The sequence below is a fragment of the Carassius carassius genome, chromosome 39, assembly GCF_963082965.1.
Source record: "Carassius carassius chromosome 39, fCarCar2.1, whole genome shotgun sequence".
NCBI lineage: Eukaryota > Metazoa > Chordata > Actinopteri > Cypriniformes > Cyprinidae > Carassius > Carassius carassius.
Window position 1 is genome coordinate 14,221,955 of NC_081793.1, and position 24,790 is coordinate 14,246,744.

The 24,790-nt window shown below is 35.9% G+C and overlaps 1 protein-coding gene across 1 annotated transcript; it reads left to right on the top strand.

Moving 5' to 3' along the window:
• The first annotated feature begins 1,970 nt into the window (after nt 1-1,970).
• Nucleotides 1,971-23,250, top strand: shisa8b (shisa family member 8b). The gene is made up of 4 exons (XM_059530235.1): nt 1,971-2,912; nt 11,474-11,595; nt 19,512-19,634; nt 21,871-23,250. The coding sequence occupies exons 1-4, from the start codon at nt 2,353-2,355 to the stop codon at nt 22,329-22,331; spliced, it is 1,266 nt and encodes a 421-aa protein (XP_059386218.1). The 5' UTR covers nt 1,971-2,352; the 3' UTR covers nt 22,332-23,250.
• The last annotated feature ends 1,540 nt before the right edge of the window (nt 23,251-24,790 follow it).

Sequence of the window (24,790 nt, forward strand, 5' to 3'; positions counted from 1 at the left end):
AAAAGCCTGAGTGAGCTGGCAAACTGACAGTCAAAAAGAACGCTTGTAATTATCAAGAAGAAAGTAGGACAACGTTTAATAGAAATGTTAAAGTTTACAAGTAATTTGACTTTAAAGTCATCAAGATGCTTCGGTTCTCAAAAAGAAAGAAAATAAGGGTAGAGTAGAAGATAAAGATTAAAAACAGAAGAGAGTGAGAATTAGTTTGAGAGGGTCAAAGAGATCTGTGAGATGCCTTATTCATCCTGTCCTCCTTCCTCTCTTCAGAACTCCAGGTTATGTTTTTCACATCTTAACCCTGTGTAGAGAGCTGATCAAAGACACAAGTCCCCTTTAGAGCCCATCAAAACTGCACTGTATACGTGAAGAATGGAAGAGAACTGCAGAAAAACTGCAATAACCTTGTAAAAGCAATAGTTGGTTTAATCATTGATATTTTGACACTGGACAGTTTGGACATTTTCTGCTTGTGTATAAAGTATCCGTTTAGTTCATACAGCATTGCAGATGCAGAAGAATGGTTATAAGACATGGTGAATACCGACGTGCTGACGGACAGTGGGTGGGGGACACTTCAAGAGGAAGTTAGCATCAAAGCGTATCAAATGGAGATTTATGTTCCAGCTCCATTTAATGTTGACATAGTTTTCAGGTTGAAGGCACAACAGTACACATTACAAGCCACCAAAACTATATATTTACATTACAGTTTATGGTAAATGAACAATTTGAATTAAAACTTCAAAACCAACAACTAAATTAATAAAAACAAAAAAACAAATAAATTATATATATATATATATATATATATATATATATATATATATATAAATTGCATATTTCATGTACATGTTTGAAAGTATCTTATGCTTACCAAGGCATGCATTTATTTAGTTAGAAATACAGCAAAAACTGTAATATTGTGAAATTATTTTACAATTTCAAAATGTAATTTACTCCTGTGATTCAATTTTTCTGTCTTTCATTTTAATAGGCTGTTTTGGTGATTACAAAACATGTTTTGTTATTATACATTTTGAAAACAGTTGTACTGTTTAATATTTCTGCGGAAACCATAATTATTTTTTTGGAATTCTTTGATGTCTACTGTCACTTTTGATAAAAAAATTAAAAAATAAAATAACGTATAACTTTAATCTGCATTAATAGTTCTTTTGCAGAAAAAAGGATTCATTTGATAATAATAATAATAATTACTGAACACAAACTTTTGACATGAAGAATCTTTATAGTCACCTTTTACTCTCTAAACACATAGAAAAAACATTAATCAAATTTAAGTTTAACCAAAAATTGGTCATGAAAAAGCCCTTACACACTATAATCTAGTCTCTGCTGATGGGACGGTTGAAACATCCAGAACACACTGTTCAAATGAACATTATTATTGGTGAGATGTTACTGCTGCAGAACCAGCTGACACAGAAAATAATGATACACAATGAACCTCAAATCAGGATAGAGATGGCTGGCCAGTGAGAATATTTATCCTTTTTTCGCATGTTCTATTTCACTCACAATTAGATATAAATGCAAACTAAAGTATTTTATTTTGTAGATTTTTCAGTATCTATAAAAGTCTGTGAACTAAGCTCCTCAGTGACATAGTGTCTCCTCCCCTTTCACAAAATAACCAGCAGCTAGATGTAAAATATGCCCCCCCCATCTCTCTCTCTCTCTCTCTCTCTCTCTCTCTGATATGCTGAGAACAGAAGGGAGGAGTTTTAATTTGAATCCTGAACTGTTGCCCTTCACAAAGCTCAGAGACAGCACTCTGAGTGGATCGCTGTGGATTAAAACACCTGTCTGTGGGTTCACTCTTTCCTCAGGAAAGGATTTTTATGACAAATTACTGTAAATTGCTGTTTACAGAACTGAAAAGGAAACTGAAAAGAAAGTTTTACCGCTGGTGAGCAAGTGTTGAACAAGTGATTGGAAACTTTAAATGAGATACATATCTGGAAAGGACCAGGGCAAGACAGCAAATGTCCAAGTATTTATTTTCTCTCTCAAAGGACAAAGGTAATGTTGCTGTAATAGAAAAAAAAACCTTTTATAGGTTTTTTTTTGTTGCTTAAACTGTACTATATTTAGGTAAAATGCATGTTTTTATTAATAAAAAAAAATCACAATATTCATAAAAAACACAAACTTTAAAAAGTTTTTTTAAATGGAATATTTTTTAAATACATAAAAAGTAAATCTTTTAAACCTTTTTTTGACAATAGCTGTAATTGTGTGAAAGTCATTCGGCGCTTTACAGAATTCTTCTTTAAACATTTATGCTTGGGTATCTTCATTCTCAAAGTGAGGTAAATCACTGGGCGAAACATGGCTGGAAATAGTTTTTTACTACATCTTCTGCTCACTGCCTTTGTGGGACGGGCTGCTAAAGCACAGGACGAGACTTCTATTGATATGGGCATCCAAACAGCCAATCAGACTATAGATCCTCTGTTGATTTCTGTGACATCAGAGGGGCCTCCAACTTTGAGCACACCTGCAGAGGTGGAGGAGGACACTGTGCCGTCCACTGGCACCCGCTGCCGGGGTTACTATGATGTCATGGGTCAGTGGGACCCTCCCTTTAATTGTAATGCAGGTATATTCTTGTACTGTTGTGGCACCTGTTTCTACCGGTTCTGCTGTCAGTTTCGTCAGCAGCGACTGGATCAGACCTCCTGCTCCAACTATGACACTCCAATTTGGGCCAACACTGGAAAACCTGTGGCCACCAACACTGAGGTGCAGCCAGACCATGAGCGAGATCGGACTCACATGATTGTGTACATCATCTGTGGTGTGGTGGCCATCATGGTCCTGGTTGGAATCTTCACCAAACTGGGGCTGGAGAAGAGCCGTGGAGGCCAGAACGACCTCAGAAACTCCAGGTGAGTAGAAATGAGCTCAGTTACAAAATCTATCGATCTACTGGAAATATATTTTAAAAGTAAATGCAAGCAAACTCAGTGTAATGTTTTTGGACATTCAACTGCATGTTATTTTGAATTCAATAAAAATGTTTTAGAGCTTGGATTTATATTAAATGCTATTAGTTTTTTTGAACCACTTAAGTAGGACTTAAGAACATCTTTACATAAATTCATAACTACCCTGAAATATCATTGAAGTGACAAGCATGTGAAGTGACTGACAAGCATTTATGGCAAACTTTAAAATATACTTTAATCAATTCTGTCTTGTATTTAAATGTATTTGTAATTACACACTTGTAATGATAAGGTTGCAGTTTAGTACATTTAAAACTAAATGTAACTTCAAATCACAAAATACAGTTAAAAAGATCAAGTAAAAAGTATACTTTACAAGCATGCTTTAGTATGTAATGCTGCATTCCCATCCCAGAAATTGTTTTAATTGTAATTGCGAGTTGTACGAAACCTCATAATTACAGTAATTTCGACATATCATGAACGCACCTTTAGACAACACATCAAAATACTTTAAAGCAAGGGTCTAAACCAGAGTTTAGCTTCAACCCTAATCAAACGCACTTGAAACCAGCTAATCGGGACTTACTAGGTATACTAGAAACTTCCAGGTAGGTGTGTTTGAGGCAAGTTGGAGCTAAACACTGCAGGGCCGAGTTTGAAGACCCCTGCTTTAAAATAAAACTTTTAATTTAGCATTCTTACAAAGTGCACTAAACACAGTCATGTAAGTGTACTCTCTTTAAGTACACTTTTATTGCATTAATATTATCTGCATGCAGAGTTCTTTAAAAACATACTTTTAATTATGAAGTACACTACATGTGCAAATTTAACACAATTATGCGTACTTCATTTTCACAAGGACTGACTTCTCTATAAATGAAAAATGTAAGGATGTCTTAGATTTTGGGTTAAAGAAAGCAGCTTAAAGCAACAAAAATATGCTGCTGCCTACATTTTTTGGAAAAGCCTTTGCACAAGAAACAGAGCTATGTTTTAAATTGCTGTCTAGGTTTTGAAACAGAGCTAAAGACTTACAGACGATTTAATGCACTTTTTATGTTAAAGGTGCTAATAGTGACTTAATAGTTAACCAAAGCTATTTTAGTCAAGGATATTTTGGCCAGCCTTTACATCTGTATCACATACAGTATAAAACCAAGTAACAGCATCCAGCCAAGACTAAAGCCATTAGTATCTCTTCTGAATTTAGGAATCATCTGTACTAGAGACAAAAAAAGCGGAAGAACATTTTTAGAGTGTTATTTTAATATTCATGGCATTGATGCATTAAAAAGCTATCCCCATCCAACTTGAATATTTCTTTCTTATGTCTCACTTCCCAGTTCTCCTTCTCTGTTCCTTTGCCTCCAAACGTCAAATTGAACCTTTTGTTCTCATCGTTCTAAATATCCAAAATCGCTTTCTGAATATCAAATTACCTGTCATGAGCAATATAAGAAAAAAACGGAGAATCTATAATTCTCTCAGAGTTCTGCTGTAACCCCATTTTAGACAAGAAATGACCTAATAATGCAAACCGGCCTATCGAGATGAACACATTCGGAGGACGAAAATACTCATCCGAAGATTAGCCCTTTTCCGAGGTTAACACCTCTCCAAAAGCATTTCCCACACGCTCAACACTGCACACCAGATTAACTCTTCTTACAAGATTAAGAGTTCTACTGAGATTAACACTCTGCTTTAAGATTAAACCAATTTCTCCACAGATTAACTCTTTTTGAAGCAACTGCTAGACTGCGCAGCTCTAGAGAACTAATTTATGCACTTCCATTCACACCATTAAAAAGAAAACATTTTGTCCCAGATGTCGAATGGATATTGAATTGGGCTACTAAATAATTTCCCACTTCCACTTCCAGTCATGTCTTAATATTTAAATGCTACACTAGTGTATCATATCCCTCAGAACTCTCCAATTTAAGCCAAACAGGGAAGAGAAAAGCAGGTTTTATCTGTCAACGTTAACACTCCATCTATACTTTGTAGACATAGTTTTGTCATGTAAGCACAGGCAGTTGGTCACTGCTGAACAATGAAGGACATAACAATATAGACAACACAGAATGTGAGTCATGATTATGTGAGATATAATTCACTGAGGATTACAGCAGTGATACCGAAATCCATGATTCAGATCACATCTTAAACAGGATGCAGTGGCCAAAGGCAAGATTCTGTGCCATACAGTATCCCATCTACAGTTAAAGAAAAGAATTATCATGCTGGGCAGGGTACTCGGCCATATGGGTGCCCCGGGGGGCTGAAATCTTTGAGGTATCACATTTATATAACATGAGCCCTTCTGGATCTGGCACTGATTTTTTTTTTAGACAACTGGATTTTAAATGCAACTTACCCTATAAAGTGTTACATAATAGGTTATAGATAATTAGGTTGTATGATTATTGTAGATAAAAAAAGCTTGTAAAATACTGTGGCAGAAACAGAAATAAAATTACATTTACATTTCATCTTGAATAGTTTTTCCTTGCCACTCTCAATAATATTGTTTGTTACTGTTTTCTTTGAAGCTTTGCAATGACATTATGAAAAGTGTTAAGCAAATGAATCTGAATTATATATATATATATATATATATATATATATATATATATATATATATATATATATATAAACATTTAATAAAAAAATATTTTAAAAGTTTATATTGAAATTCTAGGCAGAAAAAAAGATACACGGTATGAAATGCAAATAGTTTTCTGATAATTCATTAATAAATTGTTTTTGGCTGTAATACGATGGCAAAAAAAAATCAATTTCCAATTTTGAAAACATCCTTGTCACTAAAGCATCAATCTGTTTGTATCTTTCATACATAGTTTAAATGGGTCTGTATATATACATGAAAGTGTATAATTGCCTAAATGATATCTCATATTTGGGTGTCGTTGGCATTAATAAACAATTTGAAAACCTCTGGCACTGACAAAAATATGTTTTTGATGTCACTGCACTGGATACTGCAGAACAACAAAAGGATAAATAACATTAAAGACTACAATAAAAATAAAATTTGATATTTCTGAAAACATGTATAAGTTGTGAGTCTTCATTAAAACCTCCAGATAAATATTAATTCAGGTTTACTTTTTTCCGAAAGAGGGTAAAAAAAGAAGGACAGAATAAGGAAGGACCACAATATTAAGCACACTATAGTTCTTTTAGATCCCCCCTCTGCTCCTCCTGAGCTTGTTTGTCAGATTTTAACCTGTGTCTTTCCTGTGGCTCTAAACTGTCTGAACTCATTTGACATGAATGAGATGTGGCTGTTCATGACTGTGCGCTGTGTGTTTGTGTGTTGATGTTTATGTACAAGTGTGTCTTTGTGGTTTCTCAGATTCTGGAGACGTCTCTCCCGCATGGTTGAGTCTTAGTGGGTGTGCACTGACATTTGCATCCTGCTGGCACCCAACCTCTCTCTCATCATGGTGACTTCAAGGCCCTCCTGTTCTTCTAAGGTTAACACGAGAGTCTATGCTCTCTGAGAAAACTCTTCATTAGGGCTGCACAATTAATCACATTTCTAATCGCGATTACAATTATGGATGCCACAATTACATAATCATTCAAAGCAGCAATTAATCGTTCAAAGTCCAATAATGTTATTCTGCATGCTTAATATGTTTTTTTTCTTTCTTTCTAAAGGTTATCGTAAAGGTTTTTCTATTGTTTTAATTTTAGTTTAACATTATAATACCATGCATGTTTAAAAAAAAAAAAATGTTTACAAAAAAACATCTGAGGCAGGTAAAGATTTTACCATGCCCAAAAAGTTGCTTAAGATAAAGAGCAAAAATGTTTCAAAATGACAGAATAAGGAAGGACCACAATATTAAGCACACTATAGTTCTTTTAGATCCCCCCTCTGCTCCTCCTGAGCTTGTTTGTCAGATTTTAACCTGTGTCTTTCCTGTGGCTCTAAACTGTCTGAACTCATTTGACATGAATGAGATGTGGCTGTTCATGACTGTGCGCTGTGTGTTTGTGTGTTGATGTTTATGTACAAGTGTGTCTTTGTGGTTTCTCAGATTCTGGAGACGTCTCTCCCGCATGGTTGAGTCTTAGTGGGTGTGCACTGACATTTGCATCCTGCTGGCACCCAACCTCTCTCTCATCATGGTGACTTCAAGGCCCTCCTGTTCTTCTAAGGTTAACACGAGAGTCTATGCTCTCTGAGAAAACTCTTCATTAGGGCTGCACAATTAATCACATTTCTAATCGCGATTACAATTATGGATGCCACAATTACATAATCATTCAAAGCAGCAATTAATCGTTCAAAGTCCAATAATGTTATTCTGCATGCTTAATATGTTTTTTTTCTTTCTTTCTAAAGGTTATCGTAAAGGTTTTTCTATTGTTTTAATTTTAGTTTAACATTATAATACCATGCATGTTTAAAAAAAAAAAAATGTTTACAAAAAAACATCTGAGGCAGGTAAAGATTTTACCATGCCCAAAAAGTTGCTTAAGATAAAGAGCAAAAATGTTTCAAAATGGTAACAAGGATTTAAAAACAACCATGAAATAATTCACCAAACTTTTGCTGCAAATTTAAAATATGCCTACTTCTGCTGTAAGTATAATATGAATAGTGTGCAAATTATTTAATATGAATCTGTGAACATTAAGTAAATGACATAAGTGCTTATTGGGATCGCATAATGTGAATTTAACTAACTGGTTATCTGCGGGTTACACATTACAAGAGGAATTTGTTTCTACGTAGCATTAAGTGAGATAAAGCTGTTCCTTCTGCAATATGATTAGATATGGCACCTTATGAATAATTGCTGATAAAATCACTCAACACAGATCCAAAAATCCAGAATCTCATTCCACATAAAATGCAGCCACACAGAGGAAATGTGACAAGGCTGCCTGTATAAGCTTTCATTGGATGACTGCACTGCAACTGCAATAAATTATGTAGTAATTATAATTATGATTAAATGAGACAATCATACTAATTATACATTTGAATCAAACATAGCTCTGTAATTTCTGTTAGTGTAGCTATCAGATCTTTATTAAAAGGGTGAAGCTCTTTTGGTTCTACTAGGCATCTGTATGCATGCAAAAGAAGTGAAATAACAAAGCCAAACAAATCTGAATGCCTACACATTAGTGTATTATGAAACCTTTGAGTAGAAGAATACATTTTACAAATATTATTTGCCTTACCACAGACCTTTAAACAGACCATTAAGTTCATCTGGACTAAAACTGTAATGGATGAGAGTGGGACAGCGGAGTTGGCGATCCAAATGTAGGCTTTATTTCACAGAACGTATTCAGAACAGGCAGGGCCAAACGATGGCAAACAGCTACATCAGGGTTAGACAAAAGAGTAACCCGAAAACAGGCAATGTTCAGGGCAGGCAGTAAATGATCACAAAAGACAAGAATCCAGTCCAAGATCAAAGACACAGGCAAGGCAAGACTAGGCAAAGAAGAAGGAAAGGTAAACAACAGTATTGTCCGCAACGCTAAACAGTAAAACGTTTGTGTGTATGAGTCCAGCTTAAATTGTATGTCAAGTAGGCAACAGGTGAGTATTTAATGAGTTCCTGGTGAGGGTAAATGGAGTCGGTGGTGAGTAGGTGACCTCTGTGGTGAGCGGGAGGAACAGCAGGGACCGGATTCAAGACAAAAACACTTTCGCTACTTATTTGCTTCTTTATTAAGCAAACCCTGGGGCAATTTGTAAGAACAAAAATGCATCATATAGAACAATTTAGTGATGGAGAGAGAAAGAAGACAATACAAATTGGCCCTATAGTGATTGAGCAATCATGACAGATAGCATTGCTTCTGACCCAGCATGGCTCACTGCCAGGACACAGTTTCTGAAACCCTCAGGAAGTACTCAGCAGTGTTATCCCAGGATGGCCTTGTTCTCAGATCTCCCAGACCTTATTCTGTATTTTTTGTTGTGAGCGAAATAAATGTGTGTCATGCTCTGGAACTCAAACTCAGTGTATGCGAGTAAGACATCAGGGCAGCAGGAGTTAGGATTGAGTCACCCGTCTGAGCATAAGCATGGCACATCCTCAAAGTCACCCTCAGTCAGGACAATCATGTCGACATTACTGAAAACAACCATACAAAGATTATAGGTTGCTATCCTCTTACAAGATTAATGCATTAGCCGGTAAACACAATGGACTTAATAAAATACAAATATAAAAAAGCAACTGTCATATTTACTTGATAAGAGAGACAGACGTTAAGAAAAATATAAAAGGAAGCCGTACTTACGTACTGATTAACAAGGAAACTAACAATGTTCTTAGAAGTCCCTACAAGGCGAGTCAGTTCACTTGACAGTCAAGTTAGCTATTTCTATGTATGTGATACACAAATTGTTACAGCGTTTTTATTTTTCCTTTCTATAAATAGAGAGTAGAGATACAGTTCCTATCTACTTGAATGGGTAAAGACCCATTTAAGTATTTGTCAAAATAATGTTTCAGTAATGTTTGATATTTATCAACAAACAAACAAGTTAATAAAATAAATTTTAAGTTGCCCCTAAAGGACATGAAAAAATATGGGATGGGAGGAAAACTATTAACAATAATTACATTTTTCTGCGTTTCCTAACAAATGTTTTGTTCCACCCAACAAAAATTCTGAGAATGTTTTGGAAGCAAGTGCAAATTTCTCAGGGGAATGGAAAAATTTTGTAAGCGAATGCAAAGTTTCTTGTTGAAACACAGAACATTTTTAACAAGTAACTGCAAAAATATTGAAATATAAATTTTCTTCACATCTCATATTTTTTTATATGACCATGTCATCTCATGGTTTCATATATTTGAAAAACTACATTTATTCTAATAAAATCTAACAACAATGGTGTCATTGATTTCTCTTTCTCAGCTCAGATAACTATAACAAATGTTTTAGCCAGTTTTAGCTAATGTGCTTACACATTCTAGACTCTAGCAGACCTGATTGGTTCTATTAATTAAAAGATAGAACTTCAGTTCCTACAAACATACACTACTACCATTTCTATTCCATTTCCTCCCCTTTATACTGTATCTGAGTCAGTCCTGCCAAAAAAGACCAAAAATGCTCAGGCACCTGTATATACTGGAAGTCGGGGACATCTGTTCAGGATCATCCAGCCCAATGATACACAATAGGTGTGAGCTCCCCTGAGAAATCTAGAACAAACAGATGATGTTTATCATCTAATTTGAGTTCAGTTCTACTTTCCTCAAGAGAATTCTAAAAGCACTAGGGTGGGATGCAAATGGAGACAGCACAGGAATGGCTGCCATTATCCGGTATAATTGCAATCCATTTCTCTGCTCCATTGCAGATGCCTCTTCTGTCTTCCATTAAAAATGTCATCACCAGGGTGAATATATCCTCATGCCTTTTTAATGTGTTGTTCTTCTTAGGCCACAGTGGCCTACTGCCATTGGCATTGGCTGGCCAAGGGCCATTGCGCTTGTGCTTGACTATCACATTAGATCACATCACAGTCCCTTGTTGGTTAAAGGGTGTTGGACAGAATTAGAGACCTCACCAGGGATACAAGTGCAGGCAATAGGAAATAGAGCAGTAATGGGGTGTCAATGATTTGAAGGAGGACCCAGGGATGCAGGAATGGGTTTGTGAGATCTTGAACAAGAGTAAGCAACACGGCCCTCGAAAACAGGCAGTCCTGTGGATGCCAAGTGTTGTTAACCGCAAATTTGAACCCAGTCTGGGTCATGTCCTAATCTCCCTCCTCTAATTTCCTGTTATATTATACATTTATAAGAAACAATAAAATTGTAAAAATAAAAATAAAAAAAATAGAAGATTTCTCATTTCTTTCAGTATAGACGTAGCTTTTTCTTAAAGAAACTGATACTTTTATTTAGTTATTTATTTAATCCTGAAAAAAGTATTATTGTTTCCACAAAACAGTAGCCACCACAAATGTTTTCAACATAAGAATATTAAGACATTTTTCTTGAGCACAATATCAGCATATTAGAATGTTTTCTAAGGTATCATGTGACACTGAAGACTGGAGTAATGGCTGCTGAAAATTAAGCAGGAATAAGTTACATTTTAAAATATATTCAAACATATAACAGTTATTTTTAAATTGTAATAATTTTCCATATTACTGTTACTGTATTTTTGATCAAATATATGCAACCTCTGTGAGCACAAAGTCACTTTATTAAAAATAAATAAATAAATAAATAATAATAATTACCTACCTCAAACTTTTGAGGTACTTTGTTTATAAATTTAAAAATATCATTTTAATTAGATTTCCTTGAATACTTTTGAGAACTTCAATTCTATAGTGCCCGTTTGCTACATCAGTTTACATTCAGAATTAAATGATTAATAAAGACGTATTCTCAGTTTAATTCAGAATGACATCCCTGTTGGAAATAATGGTTGGGTAAATGATTATTCTTGTCTCCTCACAGGACTCTGCAGGAGTTGCTGAAGCAGCCAGGTGGGGAGCTGAGTCCTGTGGATGGAGCTCTGAGCAGCACAACATCTATTGGAGCAAATGGTATCTCTGCCAGGATGCTTCGCAGCCGCAGTGGTGAGATCACTTATTCTGCTGTTTTCCCTACATATAAACATAACAAATATCTATCGCTAAATATTCTTCATTTATGGATGCATCATCTTTGTACATGTCTGCTCACACTGTTTCCCAAGGGGCTGACTTCCAAATAGTATTGCAAGGCAACACACACTCTGAATAACTGTCTCACAGCTGCTCACTTCTTTCTGCTCGTGTTAATAGCAAATAAATCAACAAATACAAAACTAAATAATTAAATGAAGTGCATGAGTTTACTCATAGAGAATGAATGGCTGGAAAATAAATGGTTGTAGTTTTGAATCCTGAAATGTTCCACAAAAAAACCATTGAGCTATTACAATTGTGCCCCATCTTAATTGGACAGTTCACATATTTCTGTCATAATTTACTCACCCTCATGTCATTTCAAACCTGTTGTTTCCTCTGTAGATCATTAAATAATATATTGGACAACATTATATACTGTATATGAAGAGATTTCAAAATGAATTTTTTTTTTTTTGCGTTTCCGCCAAAAACTGTATCTGGTCTGTATTAAAAATTAAATTTTACATTTTGCGATATTCGCAGCATTATTAGGTCATGTTTTCTCCCTTTTTTTCCAAACCAGGACAAACGACAGTCTCCCTTTTTTGCAGAATGTGATATATCCTCTCCACCAATCACAGCACACCATTCCATGCACTCTAGACAGTAATGGTGGCGCTTTGAATACACCTGGCATCCTAGTTTTCCTCATCTACTTTGTACTTTGTGATCAACAAAAAAGGGCTGCATGATAAATCGCATGCGATTGTGATGTGCATCTCATCAGTAAAGCCAGTTCTGTAATTAAAGGCAGGGTAAACGATTTTTCAAAAACGCTTTGGAAAACTGATTCGGGCTAAATAGCAAAACAAACTTGTAGCCAATTAGCAGAAAGGGGCGTGTCTACTCATGAGGTGGAGAGAGTGTTCAGTCTACAGGATGGAGATTAGCTGAGACAAGCAACAGAAAGATAGAGATGGCGGATAACAAACAAAAGAGAAAAATATCTGTGGAAAAAAAGAAGGCTTAAGGCAAGAAGTAGGACCCGTATAAATGTCGTTGGAGAAAACTGGAGAGAACTCAAGGAGTGGAAGGCCTACGATCGAACACTGAGGTTTTTTTGTTGCTTCTCAATATCAGTTGCGTGCCACACTGCAACAGCTAAAGTCTTTCAAAACTGGACTCAACAAAGCGGCAATTAAAAATCACTTTGTCAATTTGTGTTTTTTGTGTCAATGCATCAAAAATAGACTGCAGCAGCATTTTTCTGTCAAGGATTTGTCGTGTCCCACCACGCCGCATCCAGTGTAGACCATATATATATATATATATATATATATATATATACAGTACAGACCAAAAGTTTGGACACACCTTCTCATTCAAAGAGTTTTCTTTATTTTCATGACTATGAAAATTGTAGATTCACACTGAAGGCATCAAAACTATGAATTTACACATGTGGAATTATATATGGAATTATATACATAACAAAAAAGTGTGAAACAACTGAAAATATGTCATATTCTAGGTTCTTCAAAGTAGCCACCTTTTGCTTTGATTACTGCTTTGCACACTCTTGGCATTCTCTTGATGAGCTTCAAGAGGTAGTCACCTGAAATGGTCTTCCAACAGTCTTGAAGGAGTTCCCCGAGAGATGCTTAGCCCTTGTTGGCCCTTTTGCCTTCTGTCTGCGGTCCAGCTCACCCCTAAACCATCTCGATTGGGTTCAGGTCCGGTGACTATGGAGGCCAGGTCATCTGGCGCAGCACCCCATCACTCTCCTTCTTGGTCAAATAGCCCATGATGCCTTCAGTGTGACTCTACAATTTTCAAAGTCATGAAAATAAAGAAAACTCTTTTAATGAGAATAATATATACTGTATATAGTGTACTGTAGACAGCATCAAAGATTATAACGAGTTCTATAATATTTCGCCACGTCCCGAGTAGACATGGTGTATTGGTTTTGCTTTGTTTCACAGAACTAATTGTTGTCTGGGTTGCTTATGTGTGTGGCGGAGCTGTCAAAATAGAGGCGAGAACCTTTCGGGGCAGGGGTGTGTTTATTTTGGTGATTTCAAATGTCAACATTTGTCTACCAGAAATCGCTTACCCTGCCTTGAACAGTTCCGTTAAATCTCCATCATGTGCTTTCAGATGGAAATTATTCAGATGCATTTAATACACAGAGCCGTAGATCACTGACAAGCTATGCTATATTGCGTTCATTAGATGAATCACATTCGATTATGCAGGCGATATTGAGTAGCTTGTCAGTGGTAGTCTTTTTATTAATGCCATTTATGTTTTTTTTTCTTTTTTTTATACAGCACTTAGCACTAGTCAACTAAATGAATGTAACATGGCAAAGATTAATGCAGTTTTGGAAGTTGAATGTAAGGGAAATATGATTTCTGTGGTCTAATGTGATGTTGTTGTTCATTTTCTTGTTCATGATGAAATTTTATTTTATTGTTGTAATTAATTTATATGACTGCAATGGAATGACTGATGGATGTATTTTTAGTCCAGTGCCTTTATATTAGATTAATATTGACCAAGTTCAGAGGCTGTCATACAGTATGTGGATCAGCTCACTATGTTGTGTATTTTCATAGGTTTCAATCTGAAAAATAACTTTCACATTGATTGAATGGATTTATTGCATTTTGAGAAAAAATATATAAAATGTTATATTAAATCGTTGAAAACAGAACCTGGATTTGAATTTTTTTTTTAATGTTATTATAACCTAAAGAAGCTATGTGAACGTTTAAAACAGAAAATAGAGGTTTTCATCTTACCACTTTCTTGGTAAAGAAAACACATTTTTACTCAAGTAAATCACAATGGATTTATTGTGTTTTGGAACCAAACTCTTCATATATAGATCTATTGATCTAGATAAACTGACTCCCTACTTCCCCTCTGTTTCTTTCTATGCCTCCCTTTTTATCTTTGGGTTTCTCCCTCATTTTCTTTTCCATTTCCATTTCTCCTCAAGAGGCAGAGGAAAATACATCTGTAACCCCATTTTCTTACTCATCTATAAACTCAAGTGAGGTCGTCTCATCAGTGATTCCACTCGGTGGATTTACACAGGCGTGAGATGCAGCGGGCTTCAGACCGACAGTTGATGTGGGGTTTATGTTGATAACCAGAGCCTGTGCCAGGCTTAAGCGGCACACTTTCCTCTCCTCTTTATGAGGAGGATTTAAGTTTCCTCCACAGTTCTTAGAGGCTTTAGCGATGTGACTGTACACATCTCTCCGCATCTTCAGTAATGGTGTGAAGATTATAGCGCTTGTGTAATTCTAGGTCTTGCACTGGGAAGGTGATATTCAATGCCAGGGTTCAAAAGACATGTCTTCATGTTGGCTTCCATTATTGGATATAATAAACCGCCACACTGCCTGGAAGAGCCAGTGTGATGAGCACTAGTTGGTTAAAGGGCCTGAGGCTGTGTGATCACAAGAAGCCTGAATAAGACATTATTTATTATGGCACCAATAGTGGTACATCACATTTAGCCCCATAGGTCCCTTTCATTTTTGTCAATATGAAATCAACATGAACCCTATTTACTATTTAATAAAAATTCCTGTGAACAATTTATCACTGAATGATTCACTGGTCTCTGCTTCCTGAGCACAGTATATATCTGTAGATGTTCACTTCAATTGATACACAGATGAAAGTTGAGTTGCATATTTACACTGCAAAGATGGCACAGAAGTGCTTCTGAAGTGGCCTTTAGGTGCCTTTACACACACTGAGAGGTGGCTCAGAGGTGGCTTAAATGCATTTAGACAGCAATCACAACTGTATACTTTGATCCTAGGTGCTGAGGTCGGTCTAAACAGGCATAATTTAGTCATTGTGCCTTTTCACTGAATTTTGTGCAGGCACAGAGCAGCCTTACTGTAACTGTATAAAGACGCCTTTAGTGAAGTTTAATGCCATAATATAATACTGTAAATAAATGAAGTATAAAATTACTATATGTTTGTGTAATATGCATGCATCTAATAATACACCCATGTGTATTAATACAAATATAAATGTATTATTAATTTAATTAATATAACATATCATTGTGAGAGCACTTAACGGAGTGATACCTGTAAATGTCTGTTTAATATGAAAATAAAAGCAGTTTGAAAAAGGTTTTTAGACTTTTGAAAGGTTCTTCACACTAGGAAAAAATGGTTGTTTTAAAACCAGTTCACTAAAAAGGTTCTTTCTCTAATGATTGTCATATGGCATCACTGCAAAACTGCCCTCTGGAACTGTTATTGTATCATATTCTTTCATTCATTTGCATCATTTGTACTTTCTCTTCATTCTCTATTGTACCAAACTGCATAAAGCCACAAATAATTGTTTACTGTAATTTTGCAAGCATAATCAGCCATAGTGAAAATACTACCTTACTTTAATGGCATTTATGGTTCCATTAAGAACCTTTAACACCAATAGGACAATTCTGGATATTTATAGTGTAAAAAAGGGTCTTCAGATTATTGAAATGTTCTTCACATTAAGAATAAAATGGTTATTTTAAGAACTTTTCCCTGAAAGGTTCTGTGATGGCATTCAAAATGGCCTTATGTTCTGGAACCTTTATTTTTAAGAGTGTGACAGAAGATGTTAAATAACAGGGATCCAGTCAAAGACCGCCGAGGCTAATATCAGTTATAGTTGCTTGTAAACCGCACACAGCATGTGTGTTTATGTGAGCACGTGTTATGGCATGGCAGTTTCATACACAAAGACGAACAGTCCAATTTTAGATCTCCCCTTATGCAGTCCGCTCTTTAATTCTCTGCCTCCGGCATTTCAGGCTTTGTTTTTATATGCCACTACACACACACACACACACACACCTCACGCTACAGCATCACAGACGTCTCTATTGCTTCAGGGCTAAGAACATACACAACAGTCCCTCATAGTGGGAGATGGTGGCACTTCAATGAAGAGCATGAACAATGACACACAGATACACAGATGCCACCCCGTCCCATATTAGTGCATCTCTTCTGCACATTCTCAATCCCCCATTCAATTTACATTGCCATTTCCAAATATGACTGGCAAGATGTTTATATCTGAGTTTATATGGACATGAGGTTTCACTTTTGGGCTCATTTTGTTTTGAGTTACACATCAGTCTGTCCCTGAAGCCAAACCTCAGCTAAATGGTAACTCACTTTAAAATCCATCCGTAGTTTGCAACATAATATTACCACAGTCGTAACATAGATGCTTTTGGAAAAATGTGACATAGTTATGGATGGATAAAATGGCTATAGACTGCGCTGAGACTTGTGGGCTGTAAAAGTTATTGTTACATTATTTTAACATATATTACATAATATATTTTACAGAATATAATATTTATTGTATTTTATTAACCACCAGAAGTCTATATCGGCTCCAAAGATGTTTAATTTCTGCTTTTTAAATATTTTTTTATACTTAATATATTTATCATATTTTATGAAAAATATTTACTTGAAGATTAATATTGAGAGCAATCTTGAATATTATACATGTATGCCAGCTCGTGGCATAGGTGACTGCAGTTGCCTAAGGCAGAAAATCCCTTGGGGCGCTGCAGGAAAGTTTTTTCTTTATTTATTTTTTGTCGGAAGTGATCATTGTGCGCTCCTACACCCATATATTAAGCAAAATAATTTCTGACCATTAACATAATTTAAGTACCGATCATGTATATATATATATATATATATATATATATATATAGTATTTATTCATATTTTGAATTAGCTTGATTTACATCAGCTTTGATTCTAATTTTACTTTAAGTGTTATTAATTTTGTTATGTGCTTGTCATTTTATTTGATTTCTATTTAGATTTACTCTATATTTATTTTATTTTAGTTTCACTTTAGCATTTCTAATTTTCATTTAAGTTTTTTTTATCTTATATTTCTATTTTATGTTATTTTATTTCAGCTTCATTTCAACTAAATATTTTTTTTTTTCATGTTTTAAACAGTTTTTGTTTGTGGGTGTGGGATCCCTGTTGTAAATCATAATGCTTCATCAGTTATTTTTGATAACATTTTATCCTACATTAGATTTCACAATGTATGCTCATGGTCGCATGGAGGGCAATAATGCTGTACTTTAGGACCTTCGGGAATATGAAAACTGTGGCAACGGCTTTGGTAATATGCATGACTTTATTAATATCAAGCTAAAATTCTCAGTACGCAATGCACACAGCCTTAAAACATTACATAATGCATCAAAAGCTATTACCCCTCTGGACTCCCTGACGATGACTTTGACTTCAAAGGTCTAGTCAGAAAAACCTAATGAAGACATTAACGTGCACAGAGGACAGGACCCTCTTTTTTCCATCCTTCTCATACAATTACATCAAATACACTTCATCTTACGAACAATCTGGTTTGATTTCTCTTTGTGATGCCAAGTCTTACACCCTGAGAGATTCTTTACCCTGACGAACCCCTTTCATTAGTTTCTCCCTTTACTCTTCATCATTATCAAACACAGCACAGAGTTTCAGGAGGGCACACTATAGTAAATGGTGGTTAACGGCACTGCTGATGTTGTATTAAAGCTAATATCCTCAGGGCACCACACTCTCAGTTGTTCAAAGTTTAGAAAAGAGAGCCGGTGAAAAGGATATTACTTCCTTTAACAACATAAAAGAGTAAGACTAATCTATACCTGTAGCGACTAAAAAGCACAGTACTATCACAAATGATCTTGAGCAAACTTGGTTCAACCAATGTAAACTGCATGCAAATAATCATCGGAATTACATCATCCGATTTCACATGTTCTTGGCTTTCATGCAACATTCAAAGCATTAAAAACACTAAGTGATTGCAGGGGGATTTCAGAATGAGTAACACATTCCCCCTAAAAGAACAGCTGTCCACATCTTTCAACACAAATGAAATGTGACTAATGAGTAATGGAACAAACAGGAAAGAAGGAAAGCAACATCTAATGTTCATTAATTGCATCAATGTCCTTCCTGTGCTGTCACCCACAGCTTACAAGGAGAAATAGGTCATTCAGACTAAACCACATCTCAGTGGTCAATATAGGGTCACTGCATATAGAACAGATTTAAATAGGTCTCTATTGCAGTTCTACAAAGTGACTCAAACACAAACACAGCATGTTTTTCTGCATATTGTACGTGTAGTTTAAGCTAAATGAATGGTCTCGCCTGAAAGTAAAATGGCATTCTTATATAGGGGAAAACTGGTATTTCAAACACGAACCTTTATATATATTCATTATAATTTCATTACTTTAAAAAATTAGTAAGATTTGTAATGTTTCGTATGCGTTTATCTAATCTAAAATATAGAAAAAAAACTGTAATATTGTGAAATATTATTACAATTTTGAAATAACTTTGTGACGGCAAAACTTCAGCAGTCATTACGCCAGTCTTCAGTGTCATGATCTGTCAGAAATCATTCTAATATATGCTGACTTTAATCATTACCAATGTTGAAAACAGTAGTTTTGCTTAATATTTTTGTGGAAACTGTGATACATTTTTTAATGTACTTGAATAGAAAGTTTAAAAGAACAGCATTTGTTTGAAATAGAAGTCTTTTGTAACATTATAAATGTCTTTACTAGGCTTGATGAGCAGAAGAAACTTCTTTCAAAAACATTAAAAATAGTAATGTTTCCAAACTTTTGGTCTTTACTGTGTATATATATATATATATATATATATATATATATATATATATATATATGTATGAAATACTCACATATTCATACACACAATACTGATGTAATCACATACAGACAGTCTTTTTTAATGTTCTTCTACCATTCTTCATTATTCCAGAGCAGTACCATCTAAACAATGCTGGCTTCTCTTTTGGCACATCTGCCGGACTCTCTCATCCTCAAAGCAACCTCAGTATACAAGGCCTGGCACTGAATAAGTACAACTCTCTGAAAGCAGTTGGTAAGAACCATGGCATGTTACTATGCTCACAAGCACACTTCATTCACAGATGTTGAATTATTTCATGCTCTGCTGGATGCCATAAATAATAGTCCCTAAGTTTGACTGACAGAATCAGGGAAGCCCTCTGGTGTGGTGAGGACCACAGTTGGGGCACTACAAGGTTACTCTGTTTCACCCCAGGTACTCAGTTTCTGGGGACTACACAATCAGACAGATATGCATATTCACGTGTTTTGTCAGATTTACACACACAATCCTTACAATGCTATTATTTTCTACTGAATTTTTAGCCTTATCCAACCTTTAAAATGACAAAAGAAGTATAAAGAGTGGAATTCAGTTTTATTTTCAGTCTAAGCCTCATGTTTACATTTACATTCAGATTGATGCTTTTATTATTCACTATAAACAACATATATACGATAGCGACACAGAAAAATAGGTTTTATGAGTGAAAGCAACAAGTTTCTGTTCTAGTTTTCTCAAGTTTAATAAACAAATAATAAACAGATCTTATTGCATTTAGCCAAAGAATTAAACATTTTAAAAAGAGAGCTGTCAGATTGAGAGGTGCTCCTTGTAGTCCATTAACTTTTAGGCAGGAGCATTAGCCTGCCCTACATTCTGGGAACATGTTAAGCCAATAGTGTTTAGACCACACTGATTCAGTGACAATGTCACATACATAATGCATACACATTACTAGCTACTTACACATATGAACATGTCTTTATCTGACTGTTACCAAACAAAGATCCAATGCCGGGATGGTCTTCAATCATCAGCATACCTTGATGAGGATGATGATGATGATGATGCATAATGACAATACAGCCTTTGGAGTAAGTTTGAGGATTTTCAGAAGTCATCTGCTTGAATCACTTTGTAGCAAAAAGAAAGTAATGAACGAGAAAAATGGCAAAAGTAAAGTACTCGAGAAAAAAAAACGCCATCTGACATCAGATTTTAAATTTGATGCTGGATTTGATGAGGCTAAGATCATATATATAATGTGTCACTTTATACATGTACACACCTTCTAAAATGTCATGATTTACTGCAATGCAAGAATAAACAGAACAAGTGTAGCTGGCAGACATTAATGCGACGAGACAGAGCTCGCAGGTAAATACCGTGACAAGAGAGCTAACTCGTGTCCGAGAAATGACCTTTAAACATTTCAGTCTATAAAGGCAAAGTGTTTAATAAAATAGACAAGCTCTCACAGGACATCTCAACAGGAATACAGACACTGCTGTTTCATGTGCTTCATTAAAACTTGACTGAAAGTTGATACATTTAACTCATGGTAGCACTGGACGAATTTCCAGTGATGCACATTATTTTATTTGTTCTTTGATGAGACTTTTAAAAAAGATTTTGTTTATGTAGATTATGTGTACATGGCCTTTAAATGTCTTTCATTTGGGCTATCAAAAATAAATAGCTTTAAAATGCCATCTAAACATCTGGGATAGAATGAACAAATCATACCAGTCTGTTTTTGTGAAGTCGGACCTAGACAATGCAATCTTCATCCAACATGTATAGATGTTAATTGTATAACAGTTGGCCTCACCATTCTGCACATGCTCCAAAAGACAGTGGTGTTACATAGCATGCATTTAATCCTTCAAATATGTAATGTAGCCAGACAGACATGCAGCCCATAATACATGGTGATGGAAAAATTATCTGCTCACAAAATGTTTGTGTTGCCCTAAGAAACTGTGTTTGCTTGCAGGACTTTTGAACAGAATACATGCAAAACTTTTACATTCCCCCAAGAAACATTGAATTCGTTTTCAGAATTCTTGTGTTCCCCTAACTGCATTCAGTCACAAAACTTTCATGTTACCCAGAGAAATTTAGCATCACACACAAAACATTTGCATTCTCACAAGAAATTTTGCATTAGTTCGCGAAACTTTCGCATTCCCCAACAAACTTGTGTACACATTACAATTTAACTATTGTGTTCTGTTGAGATACTTTGCAGAATGAGAATGCCAAAAGCTTTTTGGAAAATGCAAATTTTCTCTATTACAAAACACATTGGAATATAAACTTTCCTCCCATCTCTAAGTAGCCACATAAAGACTGAAGCTTCACTATAAATGTTCCTGCTGCAGCTCAGTTATAATTGTACAATGTAAATGTTTGTAAATGTTAACCACCATTTACGATCTGGGTGCCCTCTTGAACATTTTCCATTTCTTCTTCTCCCTTACAGCCGATACTGCAAGCAGGGGCTACTACAAAAGTTATCCACTAATGGATTTCTCTCAGCATCATTCCCCTCCTGCACCTTTCCAACCAATGCAGATGCATCCGAAAGACAAGTCCTATCTCCACCAGGTCCTCCCTTCCCATGACATCCATTCCCCCCTTTCGATCTCAATCCCAACCAACCAGTTGGAGAGGACCCGCATCCCAAAAACCACCACCCACCCTCAGCTTTCCAGCTCAGCCTTTCAAGCTTGGGATTCTGGACAAAGACATGTCCACCGGCAGACCTCGCACCCAGGGCACTCCACTCGCCGTCAGACCAACAGCAGCAGGAGACAGTACAGCGCAGAAACACTACCGGAGTTCCTCTCCCAGCCCACAGGCTATGGGGGACAACCACTGTATCAGCCACATCCCAAACTTAAGGCCTACCAGACCAACAGCAAGATGGAGGTCACTGTCTGAGGAAACAGGAAAGAAAGAAACAACAATACTGACTGCTACCAGTCTGTATGCACCAAGACAAATATGAGGACTACGTAGTCATCCCTACTTTCAGTGCTAAACCCCTCTTGTCTAAATTTATAAAGTTTCTTATGTGACCCACTTTTCTGAGTTCATCTTTGGCCTCTGTGTCACTAACAACGAGGTGTGTGTTAACATAGGAACACAAGAATGGCGCCCGAAGCCACATTAACTCAACGAGGACAATGCCATCATCACGTCAGCCAAAATTTAAGTCATTAAGGGACATTATCCTGGCAATCTTTTTGTAAACACAACCTCAGGATCAATTATGTGAAAAAAGACGCAAAACAAACTCATTCTCCTGCCCGAGAAGAGGCACAGAGCAACACCCAGATGCCTGGTGTCACACTAGGATTTAAGTATAAGCTTCGCTAAGTGTGTTGAGGATTTTGTGCTCATGAAGAATGTTTTTTATTTTTTGAGTTTGAGCAAATTTCACAATTTTCCTCGCTTCGCAGTCTCATTTTGAGGACGTCACTCATTAAATCACTCATTTGTTGAGAAAAACCATAAGGCATGCCAATTTGGTACCTGTGGATTACAGCACCTTTGTATGAAAGAATCAAGTTGTGCTGTGAGTAAAAATGACACAAACTTGACAACAAATCTGATAAAGCACCATGAAGCATGTTTATATTGAAAAAGACCTCAAAGCTGAAAACTGTCTAGATGCATTTTCTTCTTTTTTAATTTATCTATATGTTTAGATTTATTTTGGGCATGCTTACTTTTCTTGGGACAGGACTTAACAGGTAGTAAAGTGGGAGTGAAAGAAGGCTGGGATTGAGAAAGGACCACAAGACAGGACTCTGGTCCCCCAACTGGAATTGCACTACATGTCGGAACGCTGTCCTGGATGATTTTTCTAAAATCCTTTTTTAAAAAGTGTCCAGTCCTCACTGTCATGCTGTGTAACTTTACAGATTGTTAACCAAGGCGCATTGCCTCATTGTGTGAGGCTGAAGAAATAATGCCAGCAGCTCTGAGCAATAATCTGGAACTGGGAATGAAGCTCATAATTTGTGTAAAACAAGCTATGCAATTGCAAAAATATCAGATGAATTTACCATCCTTGAAATCAAGATTTCAAAAGCACTAGCTGCGTAGGCAAGCCTTGAAATGTTTACCTTCTACTTGTCTGTCCTTCCTTTGACTTGGATCAGTAAGTGAGTTACCAGAATTTTTACCTCAGAAACCATGTATCCATACACAAAGACAAGATCTACTTCAATACCATATAGCAAGTCTGATATTTTAGAATCCAAGCTAATTGTGTGCGTTAATTATCTGCAGTTGAACCTGGAGATTGAAATTCCAATTCTGGTACGACTAAAATCCTCAGCTAGTGGGATTGGGAAATGTAAAATCAAATAGTGATTACAGAACTCTTTTAGCAAGGAGGGGGAATCACTGTTACTCCACAGATACTGTCACTTGTTAAACTGCTGTATAAAAGTTATATCACACTCACTGTCTGAATATCAGCACAGCTGTCATTCAGACCATTCAGACCAACAGCAATCTTGCCTAGTGTGATATTCCTTAAAAGGTTGTAGTATTAAAATATATCTATGTACTTATAAGTGCTTCCTGTCTGTTCCTGTACTGGGTCCTGTTTTGCTTTTTTTTTTTTAACCCAGATATTCCTATCAACTGGGCACTTCTGCTTTTTCTGTTGTCAAATTTATATTAAGCATATTAAATATATTTCTGTATTCATGAACATTTATTGTATTATAAAATTATATGAGAATTGTATTTAAGAACTACACAGACGCTTTGTTAAGCAGTGTTTAAATATATCTGAAATTGGAGTGTTTGTATAAGCTACTATTTGTTACGTTGGTAATGCCTGCAGAATTGTGTAAAAGCGGCGGTAGGTTAATTAAGTAGTCATACAAGGGCTTTTAACAACGATTGGAGAAACGAAACAAGAAAGGCTACCAAAAATGTATTTTGAAAAGAAATTTACAGTTGTATATTCACATTAAAAAGGCCTATGAGTGAACAGAACAACCAGTAAACCCCAAAAAAGTAATGCTTGAAATTGTGAATCAGTTTTCAAATGTGGATTTGTACCTCTAACAATGTCTCTTTACAAAATAAAAAAAACGCAGAAATGCTTTTGATGATTTTGGCAGTTACAGCCTATGTTATTTCCATGTAATCATATAGTCTAGTGTGACGAGTGACTCTTTCACAAGCTCCCTTAAACCATCAGCACTCTCCAGGCACGACCGGCAGGTAAAATTCAAGACGTCAGTCACAACTGTCGAGGCAGAAATCAGCAGCATATTTGCAATATTTTAAACTCGGCCTCCTCTCACAAAAACACCTACGCTTGTCATATGATAATCTGATTCTGGGCTGTAGATCTTTTGCGCTATCTTTTGGTC

Coding starts and splice junctions, on each gene's coding strand:
- shisa8b (XM_059530235.1), top strand. CDS start 2,353: ATGGCTGGAAATAGTTTTTTACTACATCTTCTGCTCACTGCCTTTGTG. Junction 11,596..19,511: donor GATGCTTCGCAGCCGCAGTG/GTGAGATCACTT, acceptor TCATTATTCCAG/AGCAGTACCATCTAAACAAT. Junction 19,635..21,870: donor CAACTCTCTGAAAGCAGTTG/GTAAGAACCATG, acceptor TCTCCCTTACAG/CCGATACTGCAAGCAGGGGC.